Source organism: Entelurus aequoreus, linkage group LG16 (genome assembly GCF_033978785.1).
Source record: "Entelurus aequoreus isolate RoL-2023_Sb linkage group LG16, RoL_Eaeq_v1.1, whole genome shotgun sequence".
In the NCBI taxonomy this organism is placed as follows: domain Eukaryota; kingdom Metazoa; phylum Chordata; class Actinopteri; order Syngnathiformes; family Syngnathidae; genus Entelurus; species Entelurus aequoreus.
In genome coordinates, this window is record NC_084746.1 from 762501 (window position 1) to 780770 (window position 18270).

At 38.0% G+C, this 18270-nt stretch overlaps 1 protein-coding gene across 3 annotated transcripts; it reads left to right on the plus strand.

Annotated features, from left to right (window-relative positions):
- Positions 1-1506: 1506 nt before the first annotated feature.
- LOC133631234 (protein THEM6-like) lies at positions 1507-14073 on the plus strand. Of its 3 annotated transcripts, none has more exons than XM_062023391.1 (3): positions 1507-1622; positions 13193-13698; positions 13782-14073. In XM_062023391.1, the coding sequence occupies exons 2-3, from the start codon at positions 13195-13197 to the stop codon at positions 13887-13889; spliced, it is 612 nt and encodes a 203-aa protein (XP_061879375.1). In that variant the 5' UTR covers positions 1507-1622; positions 13193-13194; the 3' UTR covers positions 13890-14073. The 3 variants fall into 3 exon arrangements, with proteins under 3 accessions (XP_061879375.1, XP_061879378.1, XP_061879376.1); XM_062023394.1 differs by having other exon boundaries at positions 13193-13687; XM_062023392.1 differs by lacking the exon at positions 1507-1622 and adding an exon at positions 9410-9504.
- The last annotated feature ends 4197 nt before the right edge of the window (positions 14074-18270 follow it).

Sequence of the window (18270 nt, forward strand, 5' to 3'; positions counted from 1 at the left end):
TTGAATGAAAGAAACTGCTGTTCTAAATGTGTCCACTAGATGTCACAATAGCAGTTCTTTGTATCTTTGTAGATGATGCTACATGTGTACAAAATAAACCACATGTTAGTACATCAGTCCAGGAAAATGATCAAACTACATAAATAACATCCTGTAATTTGATTTTGATATTATTTTTTATCTTGATAGATTGAAAATGAACACCAATAAGTTGACTGATGAACTTTATCACATCATTTATTCAGGAAGTATAAATAATGACAAATAAAGATAGAATACTATTAACTGCAACATGTAGGTGCAACAAAAAACAACATTATGATTTGTACATTTTCAAAATGTGCTTGTTCTATTTTTAAACAAAGAAAACAATTTGATGGATTGAAACTTTTATTAGTAGATTGCACAGTACAGTACATATTCCGTACAATTGACCACTAAATGGTAACACCCCAATAACTTTTTCAACTTGTTTAAGTCGGGGTCCACGTAAATCAATTCATGGTAATCTGAAGTTGTCTTTATTTTTAAATTATAGTGCCGTGATTTTACCAGTCCAGCCCACTTGGGAGTAGATTTGTCTCCATGTGGCCCCCCATCTAAAATGACTTTGACACCCCTCTTTTAAGATCATGTCCTACTTTGAGATGCGTACCCCTGATGAAGGCCGGATGGTTGAAACACGTCGGGGCCATTAAGACGTGCCGTAAATACTAAAGTCATTTTAACTGAATAGTGTCTTGTGTTTGTTTTTTGCATTTTTGTTGAATTTGTGTCCCTTTTCCAAAGAGCACCTCTTTTTAGATGACTTTTTCACTGTGAGACCTGAGCAGCGTTCCTCTTTCCTTTTGTGATGAAGTTTGAAACCACAGCTATGTTTGAAACATTGTGTGGCAACTTTGTTACGTATATATATATTTTGCATTTTAATTTTAGTTACTCTTTTTGTACTTATTTAGTTACTCTTTTTGTACTTATTTTGATTATTATTATTTATCAATTGTTTGTAAATGTTGGGATTTATATAAATAAAGGTTTATGAAATTGTTACCTATTTTTATGGGCTTTCCTCTGTGATGTTAAGTTCCTGTTATACACTGTTATACAGTATATGCCTTGAGCTCTTATTTTGAAGGCGCTAAGAGCGGAAGTGATGACACGTTGTAGCGGAGCGGAGGTTTTTGAAAGAAGGTAAATAAACTGGAGCCTCCGTGTTTGTTATTTTGTAGTTTCATACAGTATAGGCGGCATTTATAAACCCTCGGTTACAGAATTAAAAAAACAAAACACGTGTCAATCGTCGTCCATGTTGTTGCGTCACATTCGGTTTGGTCATCCAGGAAGTAGAAAGTTCACATTTAAATGTCCTTGGATATGTTGCAAAATGACAAAACAATATTTGAAATAATCAAATAAATACAAACCCGTGAATTTTGGCTGACGCATCATTGCTGTGTGCCTTCATTTGAATTTGATTGTTATTCTGTGTGGTATTTTGTTGAAAAGCCTAGCCGGAAGTAGTTGGACTACATCAACACGCGACTTGACTCTGCAAAAATGTCTCGCAAGGATTTGCCTTTGCGAGACATTTAAGTTGTTCCAGCAGCAACTAAACTACTAAGGTGAGTTTCAGCCTCTCGTCAATAGTTTCAAACATTATTCTGCGCTCTAATTGTCATCGTGATGAATGTTAGCTGCCAAGCTAGCGACTTAGCTGCTAGTTTAAGAGTTTTAGAAGAGTGTGTGCAAAACTTGACTTGTTACTAATGACTCTTCATGTCACTAAAAGTTGTATTTCTTTTACAAACATTCACTTAACAAGGAAATATGTGCACTCGCTAGAGGTTGCATGTTATTTTGTGTGCTAAACCATGATTTTATCTACAAACCCCGTTTCCATATGAGTTGGGAAATGGTGTTAGATGTAAATATAAACGGAATACAATGATTTGCAAATCCTTTTCAAGCCATATTCAGTTGAATATGCTACAAAGACAACATATTTCATGTTCAAACTCATAAACTTTTTTTTTTTTTTGCAATTAATAATTAACTTATAATTTCATGGCTGCAACACGTGACAAAGTAGTTGGGAAAGGGCATGTTCACCACTGTGTTACATGGCCTTTCCTTTTAACAACACTCAGTAAAGGTTTGGGAAGTGAGGAGACACATTTTTGAAGTGGAATTCTTTCCCATTCTTGCTTGATGTACAGCTTAAGTTGTTCAACAGTCTCCCTTCTCATATTTTAGGTGCCACACATTTTCAATGTCTGGACTACAGGCAGGCCAGTCTAGTACCCGCACTCTTTTACTATGAAGCCACGTTGATGTAACACGTGGCTTGGCATTGTCTTGCTGAAATAAGCAGGGGCGTCCATGGTAACGTTGCTTAGATGGCAACATATGTTGCTCCAAAAGCTGTATGTACCTTTCAGCATTAATGGTGCCTTCACAGATGTGTAAGTTACCCATGTCTTGGCCACTAATACACCCCCATACCATCACACATGCTGCCTTTTACACTTTCAACCTATAACAATCCGGATTGTTCTTTTCCTCTTTGGTCCGGAGGACACGACGTCCACAGTTTCCAAAAACAATTTCAAATGTGGACTCGTCAGACCACAGAACACTTTTCCACTTTGTATCAGTCCATCTTAGATGAGCTCAGGCCCAGCCAAGCCGACGGTGTTTCTGGGTGTTGTTGATAAACGGTTTTCGCCTTGCATAGGAGAGTTTTAACTTGCACTTACAGATGTAGCGACCAACTGTAGTTACTGACTGGCTTTCTGAAGTGTTCCTGAGCCCATGTGGTGATATCCTTTACACACACTTGTTGATGCAGTACAGCCTGAGGGATGGAAGGTCACGGGCTTAGCTGCTTACGTGCAGTGATTTCTCCACATTCTCTAAACCCTTTGATGATATTACGGAGCGTAGATGGTGAAATCCCTAAATTCCTTGCAATAGCTGCTTGAGAAAGGTTGTTCTTAAACTGTTCAACAATTTGCTCAGGCATTTGTTGACAAAGTGGTGACCCTCGCCCCATCCTTGTTTGTGAATGACTGAGCATTTCATGGAATCTACTTTTATACCCAATCATGGCACCCACCTGTTCCCAATTAGCCTGTTCACCTGTGGGATGTTCCAAATAAGTGTTTGATGAGCATTCCTCAACTTTATCAGTATTTATTGCCACCTTTCCCAACTTCTTTGTCACGTGTTGCTGCCATCAAATTATAAAGTTAATGATTATTTGCAAAAAAAAAATGTTTTATGAGTTTGAACATGAAATATGTTGTCTTTGTAGCATATTCAACTGAATATGGCTTGAAAAGGATTTGCAAATCATTGTATTCCGTTTATATTTACATCTAACACAATTTCCCAACTCATATGGAAACGGGGTTTGTATAATAAAGGGACAAGCGGTAGAAAATGGATGGCTGGATACCAATGTACTGCACTTAGGTCTTAGAACAGGGGTGTCAAACGTAAGGCCCGTGGGCCGGATCAGGCCCGTGAACAGGTTTTATCCGGCCCGCGGGATGAGTTTACTAAGTATAAAAATGAGCCGAAATTTTTGAATGAAAGAAACTGCTGTTTTAATTGTGTCCACTAGATGTCACAATAGCAATTATTTGTGTCTTTCTAGATTATGCTACATATGTTAAAAAAATATAAAAAATATACTACACGATGTAAGCAAACTACATAAATAACATCCTGTAATTAGGTTTTTATATTATTTTTTTAATAATAATAATAATAATAGATTTTATTTGTAAAAAGCACTTTACATAGAGTAAACAACCTCAAAGTGCTACAGTGTATTAAAAAAATAAAATAAAATAAATAAATAAATTAGAAAAAATAAAAAGATAATAAAAAATAAATAAAACTAGAACAGCCAAATAGCTAAAACTAGTATGCATATATCTAAAAAAAAAAAAAAAAAAGGCTTTTTTAAAAAGAAGGGTTTTTAAGCCTTTTTTAAAAGCATCCACAGTCTGTGGTGCCCTCAGGTGGTCAGGGAGAGTGTTCCACAGACTAGGAGCAGCGGAGCAGAAAGCCGGTCTCCCATTGTTCACTGAAGTTGTCTTTATTTTTAAGTTATCATGCCGTGATTTTACCGGTCCGGCCCACTTGGGAGTAGATTTTTCTCCATGTGGCCCCCCATTTAAAATGAGTTTGACACCCCTGTCTTAGAATAATGAAGGTAGATTAGTGACATGTGAATAATGAAGGTAGATTAGTGACATGTGAATAATGAAGGTAGATTAGTGACATGTGAATAATGAAGGTAGATTAGTGACATGTGAATAATGAAGGTAGATTAGTGACATGTGAATAATGAAGTTAGATTAGTGACATGTGAATAATGAAGGTAGGTTAGTGACATGTGAATAATGAAGTTAGATTAGTGACATGTGAATAATGAAGGTAGGTTAGTGACATGTGAATAATGAAGTTAGATTAGTGACATGTGAATAATGAAGGAGATTAGTGACATGTGAATAATGAAGTAGATTAGTGACATGTGAATAATGAAGGTAGGTTAGTGACATGTGAATAATGAAGGTAGATTAGTGACATGTGAATAATGAAGGTAGATTAGTGACATGTGAATAATGAAGGTAGATTAGTGACATGTGAATAATGAAGGTAGATTAGTGACATGTGAATAATGAAGGTAGATTAGTGACATGTGAATAATGAAGGTAGATTAGTGACATGTGAATAATGAAGGTAGATTAGTGACATGTGAATAATGAAGGTAGATTAGTGACATGTGAATAATGAAGGTAGATTAGTGACATGTGAATAATGAAGGTAGATTAGTGACATGTGAATAATGAAGGTAGATTAGTGACATGATTTTGGCACATTCATTAAAATGTAGTTTGTGCGTGTTAAAGCATAACTTTGTGCGTAATAATCCCGCAACTTGCTCATCTTGTAAAACCTGTTTTGACTCTGTCGTCCTCTCAACTAGTCAGTTAAAACTATTTTTTTCCTCTCTACTGTACTTAATGATGTGAGATGAAGTCAAGAGTTTGCATGTGTGGCCAGACTGAGTTGAAATATTGGGAGGAAATGCAACACGTGGGAAAAATGATATCCTGATCATTTCACTGCAAAATATTAAATATTTACAATTCAGTTGAGAGATTAAAGTCATTTCAATGCTTTAAACAAACTTTTCTCATTGGTACCCCTTGTTGTGTATTTGGGATCTGCATAAGTCCAGGAAATTGAAATCAAATCATTGAGGCATGGCAGAGATGTTTAGAAAACAATCTTGCCTTCCTTCATACTAAAAATGTTCACATGTTTAGTTTTTACTAATAGTTTTTTTTATGTAGTCTGCACTTTGTCTGTATTATTATTATTATTATATTATTATTATTATTAATAATATTATTGGCTTTAATCTAGTCTGCACTTTGTCTGTATTATTATTATTATTATTATTGGCTTTTATCTAGTTTGCACTTTGTCAGTATTATTATTATTATTATTATTATTATTATTATTATTGGCTTTTATCTAGTCTGCACTTTGTCTGTATTATTATTATTATTATTATTAATATTGGCTTTTATCTAGTTTGCACTTTGTCTGTATTATTACTATTATCATTATTATCGACTCCTCTTTGCCTTATTCTTTTTATTTTCCTATTTTAATGATGTTAGATCTGTGTTGTTGTTGTTGTAAATGAGCTTTGGCTACAAACACTATGATGCATACATTGGATAACTGTTTCAGACATCTATGTTTATTTTTATTTATTCAAATAAACCTTTCTATACCTCCAACCAGGCTGTTTGGGACTTGCCCAACTTGTGACGTTTTCCTAATTGATGACATCAGTGGATATCTCTAAAAATAAAATGGTCAGGTTTCACCCTAGGAGCTTTGCGCGAGTCCAACGTTGTAGTCAATAAGCTTTTTTGTCTCTATCCTTTTGTTGTGGGGCAGACTGTCTTCTACATCAATCAATCAAAGTTTACTTATATAGCCCTTAATCACAAATGTCTCAAAGGGCTGCACAAGCCACAACATGCACATGCATCCTCTGGTGTTGCCATTCCTATTACAAAGTTTGGTATAGTCGTGGTCAAAAGTTACATACACTTGTGAAGAACATGATGTCATGCCAGAAGGTCTTATCTTTGTCCATGTCATGTCAGAAAATGAAACAAAAAGTGAGCTGTTTGGCCACAATACCCAGCAATATGTTTGGAGGAGAAAAGGTGAGGCCTTTAATCCCAGGAACACCATTCCTACCGTCAAGCATGGTGGTGGTAGTATTATGCTTTGGGCCTGTTTTGCTGTTAATGGAACTGCTGCTTTAAATGTGACAATGAAAAAGGAGGATTAGCTCCAAATTCTTCAGGACAAGCTAAAACCATCAGCCCGGAGGTTGGGTCTTGTTGGGTGTTCCAACAGGACAATGACCCCAAACTAGGGATGTAACGGTACGTGTATTTGTATTGAACCGTTTCGGTACGGGGGTTCTGGTTCGGTTCGGAGTGTACCGAACGAGTTTCCACATGTACATATTAAGTAGCGTACGCACGTTGTGTAAACAATGCACACCGAGGCACAACACACGGCATGCTAGCAGCTAACGGGCTAGGATAGACTGACCATACGTCCTCTTTTCACCGGACATGTCCTCTTTGCCGAGCTGTCAGGGCGGAGTTTCTTAAATGCCTCAAATGTCCGGCATTTTGAGTTAGGGTATTTTCAATGTACGTTCAGGGTTAAGAAGGGTTAAAAACAAAACAAACAGCAGCATTGGTGAGGGAGGGGCAGAGACAGAGAGAGAGAGAGAGAGAGTTATGATAAACGCGCATCTGCTTTTATCCATAGATTTATCACATTTAATGTTTTATTATCTATAGCAGGGGTGTCAAAAGTGTGCCCCGGAGGCCATTTGTGGCCCGCAGCTAATGTTTTAAAGGCCCACGGCACATTCTAAAAATACTATTCAAATAACAAAAACATAACAAAAGTGAAATAAAAAAAGCTTAAAGGTTAAATGTCATTTAGAAAAAGTTGCAATGTTGACTAATAAAACAAAGCTGTTTTTTTTTCTTTCAAACTGTCATTGCTCAAAACATAATATTGAATCAAAATCAATGTTATTATGAATTATTGACCTATCCAAGGTTCCCATTACTTCACATCAAATATTACACTAAGAAAAATATTTTTGGTGGAAGATTTTGCAAATTTGGTAAATAAATAACCCAAAAATGTATATATTGTTGTTTTCTTACTGTACCGAAAATGAACCGAACCGTGACCTCGAAACCGAGGTACGTACATTTTTGTGTACCGTTACACCTAAGGCTGCAGCTAACGATTATTTTTCTATCGATTAATCTATAGATTATTTTTTCGATTAATCGGTTAATCTGTAGATTATTTTTTTCGATTAATTTATAGATTAATTTTCCTTTTACCGATTATTTTTTTTATTCAAAATGAAGATGAAAAAATAAATGTAGGCCCGTTTTTTCAAAAGGCATGGCTTTTATTTACAAAAAGAAAGAAGTATGGCCACTCAGTCAACATTGACAACAACGTGACTAAATATTCTGTAACAATGTAAACATTACAACTTTTAACATTTAACAAAATTAAAGTAGCTTATTTGCTTTTTACTGTGCAAATATAAAAGTCAACATCAGTGCAAATCTTAATATTCTGCAATAGTATAAGCATTTCAAAAGTAAAAGTATTGCTTATTTTGCTTTAAAATGTGCAAAAATAAAGATAAACATCCAATACAAAAAAGTGCAAAACGAAATATTCTGTAACAACAGTGTAAACATTTCAACAAAAGTGAAAGTATTGCTTATTTGCTAAAATGTGCAAAATAAAGATAAACATCAATACAAAAAAGTGCCAATCTAAATATTCTGGAGCACTGTAAACATTAAGTATTGCTTTTAAAATGTGCAAAATTAACATCCAGTCCAACACAATAACCCATTCTACTCATTCCAGTGAGTGACTAACAGTTGTAATGAAGAAAGGTTAGCATGTCTACATGCTCTGCTTCTTTTCTTGTTACAATATTCTCAGCAGCTGAAAATAGGCGCTCAGAAGGGTCGATGTGGCTGGAACTGAGAGCTAATTAGTCTTCACCTCAAGCCAGGACTGCGAGTGAGCTGCAGTTGAAGTTTCTAGAAGGTCAACGGGCTCATAAGTGATGTTACTAGTAGTTGACTGGGAGGTGTTTATTATCATTTGGGAGAGTCCGCTGCCTGATGCTCACCTGCTAAACACCTATCTGCTCCACGCTGACTACATGCGCTCTGAATACGCACTGCTGATTGGCTGGTAATGCTTTGTGTGTACCAATCAGATGGTTGTGTGGGTGGGACAATGCTTTGTGTGTACCAATCAGATGGTTGTGTGGGTGGGACAATGCTGCGTGTGTACCAATCAGATGGTTGTGTGGGTGGGACAATGCTGCGTGCTGAGACAGAGGCAGAAGGAGTGAAGCAGCTTGTTAACACTTTAGCAGCTAAAGTTAGCTTTAGCTTAGAAACTGGTTCGGTACACCCCCCGTACCGAACCGAAAGCCCCCGTACCGAAAGGGTTCAATACAAAACGCGTACCGTTACACCCCTAGCAGATACAAATGACACATTCATGTTTTTGTGTAATGATGACAACGTATACTCGCGCGGACGATTGACTAGTTGATGGTTTTCTTTTCAAATGTTGGTTCATAGCCGTTGTGCTGCTATGATAGGGCCATTCCCGCTCGACACAGTGTGCATACAACAACATTATTAGGCCGTGTATTGAAATACTCCCACACTTTTGACCACTTTTGGCATGCTTTTCCCCCTCGCTCGCACCGCTCGCATCGTCTGCTTTGATCGTCTGCTTTGCGGTCCGCCATGACGGTAGTGCGACGTAAATTTATTTTTTTTATTTATTTTTTTTTTTTTGCATTATTGGCTTTATTTTAACAAAAAATCTTAGGATACATTAAACATATGTTTCTTATTGCACGTTTGTCCTTAAATAAAATAGTGAACATACAAGACAACTTGTCTTTTAGTACTAAGTAAACAAACAAAGGCTCCTAATTAGTCTGCTGACGTATGCAGTAACATATTGTGTCATTTATACACCTATTATTTTGTCAACATTATTAAGGACCAGTGGTTGGGTTGGGGGACCGGTACTTTTCAGAGGCGGTATAGTACTGAATATGGTACATTAGTATGGCGGTACTATACTAATACTGGTATACCGTACAACCCTAATATACACATATATATATATATATATATATATATATATATATATATATATATATATATATATATATATATATATATATACACACAGTACAGGCCATACGTTTGGACACACCTTCTCTTTCACAACACAACTGATGGTCCCAACCCCACTGATGAAGCAAGAAATTCCACTAATCAACCTGTGGAGTGAAAACCATTTCAGGTGACTACTTCTTGAAGCTCATTGAGAGAATGCCGAGAGTGTGCAAAGCCGTAATCATTATTTCACCTTTTTTTGTTAAGTACATAACTCTACATGTGTTCGTTCATGGTTTTGATGCCTTCAGTGACAATCTACAATGTAAATAGTCATGAACACGCATTGAAAGAAAAGGTGTGTCCAAACTTTTGGCCTGGAAAAAAATAAAAAAATAATAATAATAAAAATAAATAAATTAAATTAAATTAAATAATAATAATAAAAATAAAATAAAATAAAATAAAATAAAAAAAATATATATATAGTTGAATAAAAGTGACATTTATCACCATCTTGATAGGACAATGTGTTCGTTTACTTTTTTTATTTTTATTTTTTATTTTTTTTATAAGTTTTATTTATACATTTCAACATTTCAACAATCAAATAAGTACAAAAGTAGTACAAAACAGTACAAAAAGAATACAAAGGTGTGACGTAAATATGCGACGCGTCGACGCACAAAAACGGCGTCGACGTATTTACGTAACCGATGACGTCGACTATGTCGACGCGTCGTTTCAGCCTTAGTTACACCCCTACCCCAAACACACCTCAAAAGTGGTAAAGGAATGGCTAAATCAGGCTAGAATGAAGGTTTTAGAAAGTCCTGACTTAAAGGTGTGGACAATGCTGAAGAAACAAGTCCATGTCAGAAAAGCAACACATTTAGCTGAACTGCAATTTAGTGGTCAAGTGGTCAAGCAGAAGCTTGTGGATGGCTACCAAAAGCGCCTTATTGCAGGTCAACTTGCCAAGGAAGCAAATATTAACATTGCTGTATGTATACTTTTCATCCTCACATTTTTAGTAGAGCCATAATAAATTCATAAAAGAAGCAAACTTCATGAATGTTTTTTGTGAGCAACAAGTATGTGCTCCAATCACTACATCACTAAATAATAAGAAATGATTGTAAAGTCAAGACAGCCATGACATGATGTTCTTTACAAGTGTACGTACACTTTTGACCACCACTGTAGTTTGAACTTCTATCCCTGTAAAAAACAACTACAACAGACAGGAATCAATCAATCAATCAATGTTTATTTATATAGCCCTAAATCACAAGTGTCTCAAAGGGCTGCACAAGCCACAACAACATCCTCGGTACAGAGCCCATTATTATAAGTAGTAGTATGTTTCTCTAACATGACAACATGTCTGAGGACAGATATCATTAGTAGTAGTAGTAGTAATGTTTATTGTTTTTATAAAGAAAACGTAGTCCAAGTGGAGGCAATTAAATAAAACCACCCACAAAACGGCACATCCTGAAGAGACGGTCAGATGATGTGTAAAACATCATCTATGCAACATTTTGAGCAAAGAATCATCATTACATGTTATGTAGACCACAAGGACATGTAGAAAAGAATCCTAACATGACTCCTTTAAGAAATCAATGTTAGCATTTGCACACACTTCCTTCCAAGAGTGCTCCACATGTGCCAAGGCTGTGAGGGCAGCACTCGTGCGTCAGGTCAGCAAGTATATTTAGAATCCTGCTAATGTGCTCCACATGTGCCAAGGCTGTGAGGGCAGCACTCGTGCGTCAGGTCAGCAAGTATATTTAGAATGCTGCTAATGTGCTCCACATGTGCCGAGGCTGTGAGGGCAGCACTCGTGCGTCAGGTCAGCAAGTATATTTAGAATGCTGCTAATGTGCTATACATGTGCCGAGGCTGTGAGGGCAGCACTCGTGCGTCAGGTCAGCAAGTATATTTAGAATGCTGCTAATGTGCTATACATGTGCCGAGGCTGTGAGGGCAGCACTCGTGCGTCAGGTCAGCAAGTATATTTAGAATGCTGCTAATGTGCTATACATGTGCCGAGGCTGTGAGGGCAGCACTCGTGCGTCAGGTCAGCTAGTATATTTAGAATGCTGCTAATGTGCTCCACATGTGCCGAGGCTGTGAGGGCAGCACTCGTGCGTCAGGTCAGCAAGTATATTTAGAATGCTGCTAATGTGCTCCACATGTGCCAAGGCTGTGAGGGCAGCACTCGTGCGTCAGGTCAGCAAGTATATTTAGAATGCTGCTAATGTGCTATACATGTGCCGAGGCTGTGAGGGCAGCACTCGTGCGTCAGGTCAGCAAGTATATTTAGAATGCTGCTAATGTGCTCCACATGTGCCGAGGCTGCGGGGGCAGCACTCGTGTGTCAGGTCAGCAAGTATATTTAGAATGCTGCTAATGTGCTCCACATGTGCCAAGGCTGTGAGGGCAGCACTCGTGCGTCAGGTCAGCAAGTATATTTAGAATGCTGCTAATGTGCTCCACATGTGCCGAGGCTGTGAGGGCAGCACTCGTGCGTCAGGTCAGCAAGTATATTTAGAATGCTGCTAATGTGCTCCACATGTGCCAAGGCTGTGAGGGCAGCACTCGTGCGTCAGGTCAGCAAGTATATTTAGAATGCTGCTAATGTGCTATACATGTGCCGAGGCTGTGAGGGCAGCACTCGTGCGTCAGGTCAGCAAGTATATTTAGAATGCTGCTAATGTGCTATACATGTGCCGAGGCTGTGAGGGCAGCACTCGTGCGTCAGGTCAGCAAGTATATTTAGAATGCTGCTAATGTGCTCCACATGTGCCGAGGCTGTGAGGGCAGCACTCGTGCGTCAGGTCAGCAAGTATATTTAGAATGCTGCTAATGTGCTCCACATGTGCCAAGGCTGTGAGGGCAGCACTCGTGCGTCAGGTCAGCAAGTATATTTAGAATGCTGCTAATGTGCTCCACATGTGCCGAGGCTGTGAGGGCAGCACTCGTGCGTCAGGTCAGCAAGTATATTTAGAATGCTGCTAATGTGCTCCACATGTGCCGAGGCTGTGAGGGCAGCACTCGTGCGTCAGGTCAGCAAGTATATTTAGAATCCTGCTAATGTGCTCCACATGTGCCGAGGCTGTGAGGGCAGCACTCGTGCGTCAGGTCAGCAAGTATATTTAGAATGCTGCTAATGTGCTCCACATGTGCCAAGGCTGTGAGGGCAGCACTCGTGCGTCAGGTCAGCAAGTATATTTAGAATCCTGCTAATGTGCTCCACATGTGCCGAGGCTGTGAGGGCAGCACTCGTGCGTCAGGTCAGCAAGTATATTTAGAATGCTGCTAATGTGCTCCACATGTGCCAAGGCTTTGAGGGCAGCACTCGTGCGTCAGGTCAGGAAGTATATTTAGAATGCTGCTAATGTGCTCCACATGTGCCGAGGCTGTGAGGGCAGCACTCGTGCGTCAGGTCAGCAAGTATATTTAGAATGCTGCTAATGTGCTCCACATGTGACAAGGCTGTGAGGGCAGCACTCGTGCGTCAGGTCAGCAAGTATATTTAGAATGCTGCTAATGTGCTCCACATGTGCCAAGGCTGTGAGGGCAGCACTCGTGCGTCAGGTCAGCAAGTATATTTAGAATGCTGCTAATGTGCTATACATGTGCCGAGGCTGTGAGGGCAGCACTCGTGCGTCAGGTCAGCAAGTATATTTAGAATGCTGCTAATGTGCTCCACATGTGCCGAGGCTGTGAGGGCAGCACTCGTGCGTCAGGTCAGCAAGTATATTTAGAATGCTGCTAATGTGCTATACATGTGCCAAGGCTGTGAGGGCAGCACTCGTGCGTCAGGTCAGCAAGTATATTTAGAATGCTGCTAATGTCCCTTGCAGGCATGTGGCTGCTGCTGCTGCTGCTCGGCAGCTTGCTGGCTCTGCTTTGCAGCCTGGACGTGTTTTACTTCCTGCGTGCTGCCGCCGTGCTGCTGCGGGCGTGGCTGCAACCTCCCGTGTGGGACGTGACGGCGGAGCAGGTGGTGAGCGGCTACGTCTCCCCCCGCGACATGGACATGTGTCACATGAACAACGCCCGCTACCTGCGCGAGTGCGACTTTGCTCGCTTCTCGCTGTACGCGCGTAACGGCGTCTTCAAGGCGCTGCGGGCGCTGAAGGCCTCCATGGTGGTGGGCGCCACCACCATTCGCTACCGCAGGGCTCTGTGCGTGGGCGAGGGCTACGAGCTGAAGAGTCGCGTGGTCACCTGGGACGACAAAGCCTTCTTCCTGGAGCAGAGGTTCGTGTCCCGCGGAGACGGGCGGGTGTGTGCCGTCATGTACTGCAAGCAGAGTGTGCTGCGCAGCAGCCCTGACAGGATCATGCAGCATCTCTGTAAGCGCAGAGTAAGACCACCACAACACGCTCACTTCATTTCTGCATACATGTATGTAGATATATATACACCTGACTCTTATACTCCTTCTAGGTGGAACGTCCACAGTTCCCTGATGACCTCCAGCATTGGGTCAACTTCATCTCAGCCAGCAGTCAGACGCTGAGAGCAGAGTGTGGCCTGCAGGACAAACACAAATGAATCAACATCAACGTTAGGACAATAAGAGTTGGGATTTATGAGCCAAGAAGTTCAAGTTGTGCCTTTTTTTCTGCGTCACATTTGTTGCTCACTAGTCATTAGGGGGCATATTTTCATGGGATTTAAAGTTGGCTATGATATGCTGTGATCAGTGTTATCATGTTTGTTTACACATTCAAACATATATGTGTGTGTATATATATATATATATATATATATATATATATATATATATATATATATATATATATATATATATATATATATATATATTAGTATATACATACATAAATATATATATTATATATATACAGTATGTATACATACATATATATATACATATATATATATATACATATATATATATATATATATATATATATATACACATATATATATATATGTATACATACATATATATATGTATATATATATATATATGTATACATATATATGTATGTATGTGTATATACATATATATATATATGTGTGTGTATACATACATATACATACATATATATATATATATATACATACATACATACATACATACATACATACATACATACATACATATATATATATACATACCATATTTTTCGAAGTATAAGTCGCTCCGGCTGAAAATGCATAATAAAGAAGGAAAAAAACACATATAAGTCGCACTGGAGTATAAGTCGCATTTTTTGGGGAAATGTATTTGATAAAAGCCAACAGCAAGAATAGACATTTGAAAGGCAATTTAAAATGTGTAAAGAATAGTGAACAACAGGCTGAATAAGTGTACGTTATATGAGGCATAAATAACCAACTGGCATGTTAACCTCACATATTATGGTAAGAGTCATTCAAATAACTATAACATATAGAACATGCTATACGTTTACCAAACAATCTGTCACTCCTAATCGCTAAATCCCATGAAATCTTATACGTCTAGTCTCTTACGTCAATGACATCAATAATATTATACGATATTTTACGCTAATGTGTTCACACATAAGTCGCTCCTGAGTATAAGTCGCACCCCCGGCCAAACTATGAAAAAAACTGCCACTTATAGTCCGAAAAATACGGTACATACATACATATATATATATATATATATATATATATATATATATATATATATATATATATATATATATATATATTTTTTTTTTTTTTTTTAATTAAAATATATGTGCCACCACCTTGCCCCTTTAAAAGCTGAAGTGACTTATTGTCAGTATATATAAATAAATCATGACATTAAAATGGAAAGATGTCAACAGAGGCCTTGTCCTACTTTCAAGTTGTTTGGGTGAGTTTGTGCTGCGGTTTCCAACTTTTATCATGATTAGAACTACTTTGACGACAAGAAGGAAGGTGAGGATTTGTTTGTTTTTTATTTTTATGACTGGCAACATTTAAATTGTACTTTACTTATGAAACATATCCCCACTCTAACATTGCAGTCAGTGTTTGTATTTAATGTCCTGAAATAGAGCCATCACTTCTCAATTAAACATGTATAAGAATATTACACGAGTGTGGCAACTATTCTTCGACCTCTGCTTTTAGATGTATATAAAATGCCGACTAGGTGAAGTGAAATATGAGTTTTCATCATAAGTATCAATACATTTGATTAGGAAGAGTAGATAGAGCGCCAACATTGTTGCGTCATCACTAACCCGGAAGTGTCAGATTCGTATAAGGAAGTCCGTGTTTCTAATATTATACACCAACATAACTTAGAGCTAGGAATCTCTTGATGCTCATTTTAATGACTGGCGGATACATTCAATTGAATGTGATATAAAAACCAAAGAATATATAGAATAAAATGTCGCGCCAGTCTGACCATTGACATCTTATAAGTAGACGCAGCATTGGCTACTGTGACGCGAGAAATTGGGCCGCCATCTTGAAGTGGTGATGAGCAGCCTAAACTGACAGTTGACAGGTAGAAAACAAAGATACTAAACTGACAGTTGACAGGTAGAAAACAAAGATGCTAAACTGACAGTTGACAGGTAGAAAACAAAGATGCTGAACTGACAGTTGACAGGTAGAAAACAAAGATGCTAAACTGACAGTTGACAGGTAGAAAACAAAGATGCTAAACTGACAGTTGACAGCTAGAAAACAAAGATGCTAAACTGACAGTTGACAGGTAGAAAACAAAGATGCTAAACTGACAGTTGACAGGTAGAAAACAAAAATGCTAAACTGACAGTTGACAGGTAGAAAACAAAGATGCTAAACTGACAGTTGACAGGTAGAAAACAAAGATGCTAAACTGATAGTTAACAGGTAGAAAACAAAGATGCTAAACTGACAGTTGACAGGTAGAAAACAAAGATGCTAAACTGACAGTTGACAGCTAGAAAACAAAGATGCTAAACTGACAGTTGACAGGTAGAAAACAAATATGCTAAACTGACAGTTGACAGGTAGAAAACAAAGATGTTAAACTGACAGTTGACAGGTAGAAAACAAAGATGCTAAACTGATAGTTAACAGGTAGAAAACAAAGATGCTAAACTGACAGTTGACAGGTAGAAAACAAAGATGCTAAACTGACAGTTGACAGCTAGAAAACAAAGATGCTAAACTGACAGTTGACAGGTAGAAAACAAAAATGCTAAACTGACAGTTGACAGGTAGAAAACAAAGATGCTAAACTGACAGTTGACAGCTAGAAAACAAAGATGCTAAACTGACAGTTGACAAGTAGAAAACAAAGATGCTAAACTGACAGTTGACAAGTAGAAAACAAAGATGCTAAACTGACAGTTGACAAGTAGAAAACAAAGATGCTAAACTGACAGTTGACAGGTAGAAAACAAAGATGCTAAACTGACAGTTGACAGGTAGAAAACAAAGATGCTAAACTGACAGTTGACAGGTAGAAAACAAAGATGTTAAACTGACAGTTGACAGCTAGAAAACAAAGATGGTGTTCAGCGTTTTCCTGCTGAAATGAGCAGACTGTTGAAAACAGGAATCGGGGGATTACTTTTCACAAGTAAGATTTAACATTAACGCACTATTGGTTGTATTTTGTGAAAATAATATTAGCACAGAGTTGAGAAGGAACAAAGATCTTCAATGGTACTGAAATCTTAGCTGCTAGCAAACAAGAGTATGACCATAATAGAATTGCTTGTCAATGAAATTAATTACACTTAAAAATGTCATACTTGAATAACATAACGTTGAAATAAATGATGAAGATAAAGATTGTAAAAGCCAACAGGGGTAAAAATTAGGAGCACAGTCCAGATTGTGTAGGGAGGGTAATATGTGTTAGCTAACTAGACAATCAGATGGACAGTGGCTATACACTATTATACAACTAGCTTTCCAACCCACTTTTGTGTCAAGTGTCACAAAGTGTCAACACAGAATAAACTCTGCTGCTGCAGCAACAGAGATACAGTCTATAGATATCTAATGTATTCATACATTGTTTATGTAGCATGTATATATAACCTAATCATATTGTTTCTTCAATTTAAAAAATAGCTGACCGTTTTTTCCCCCCCTTCTCTGGGATTATATTCCCAGTTTTGATCTCGGACATCTGGTCACTTATAACATATAAGAATGTTCTATTACTGTTAAGCAAACTATGAATAATAAAACATGTGTCATTTATCATAGCTACGCCTATGACAAAAAAGCGGGTGAAAATTAGTGGTATTCAACAGGGCCGGCCCCTGGCATAGGCCGTATAGGCAAATGCTAAGGGCGCCGTCCATCAGGGGGCGCCACGCCAGTGCCACAAATGTTGGAGAAAAAGAAAAAAAAAAGAAGTTGGTACTATTATTTCTAAATACAAAAAATAATCCCACGTTAAATAAAATGCAAAGTAAAGCCTATTTAATAGAAATATTATTTGTTACAACATTACGCCCCCTCCTCCCCCCACACGGTGCGCCCCTTCCCTTCCCGTATCATGACTCTTTTTGGACGTCACCACATCAAAAAATCAACACAAGATGTCAAAACGGCCAAAACAGTCAGGTGCCCAGGGAAGAAAAAAGAGAAAAGAAGAGGACAAACGAGAAAAAGACAGAGGTAGCAGGTAGGTAACGTTAGCCTACATGAAATTATTTGTCTGTTACAGAATGTGATAGTAACCTGGCTTTTTAGCATTAAGCTAATGTTACATGATTCGGCAATTGCTTATTAATAAATAGCTAGTTCTGTTTTAACGTCGGGTTAATATTATGGAAAATAATAATGTAACGTTAGGTAATTACAGTACTCCCTGGTGTACAGTAATTTGTAAGTCATTCTAGTTAATGCAATATTAAAAAGCACAAATAGAGAACTCTGTAGGATCCCCTTTTTTTGTAATATAGTTGTTAAAGTCCTACTGGTTTGATAT

Bases quoted from the DNA above. Each gene is read 5' to 3' on its own strand.
- LOC133631234 (XM_062023391.1), top strand. From the start codon at position 13,195: ATGTGGCTGCTGCTGCTGCTGCTCGGCAGCTTGCTGGCTCTGCTTTGC. The intron at 13,699-13,781 runs GTAAGACCACCA...TACTCCTTCTAG, and splicing joins AGCATCTCTGTAAGCGCAGA to GTGGAACGTCCACAGTTCCC.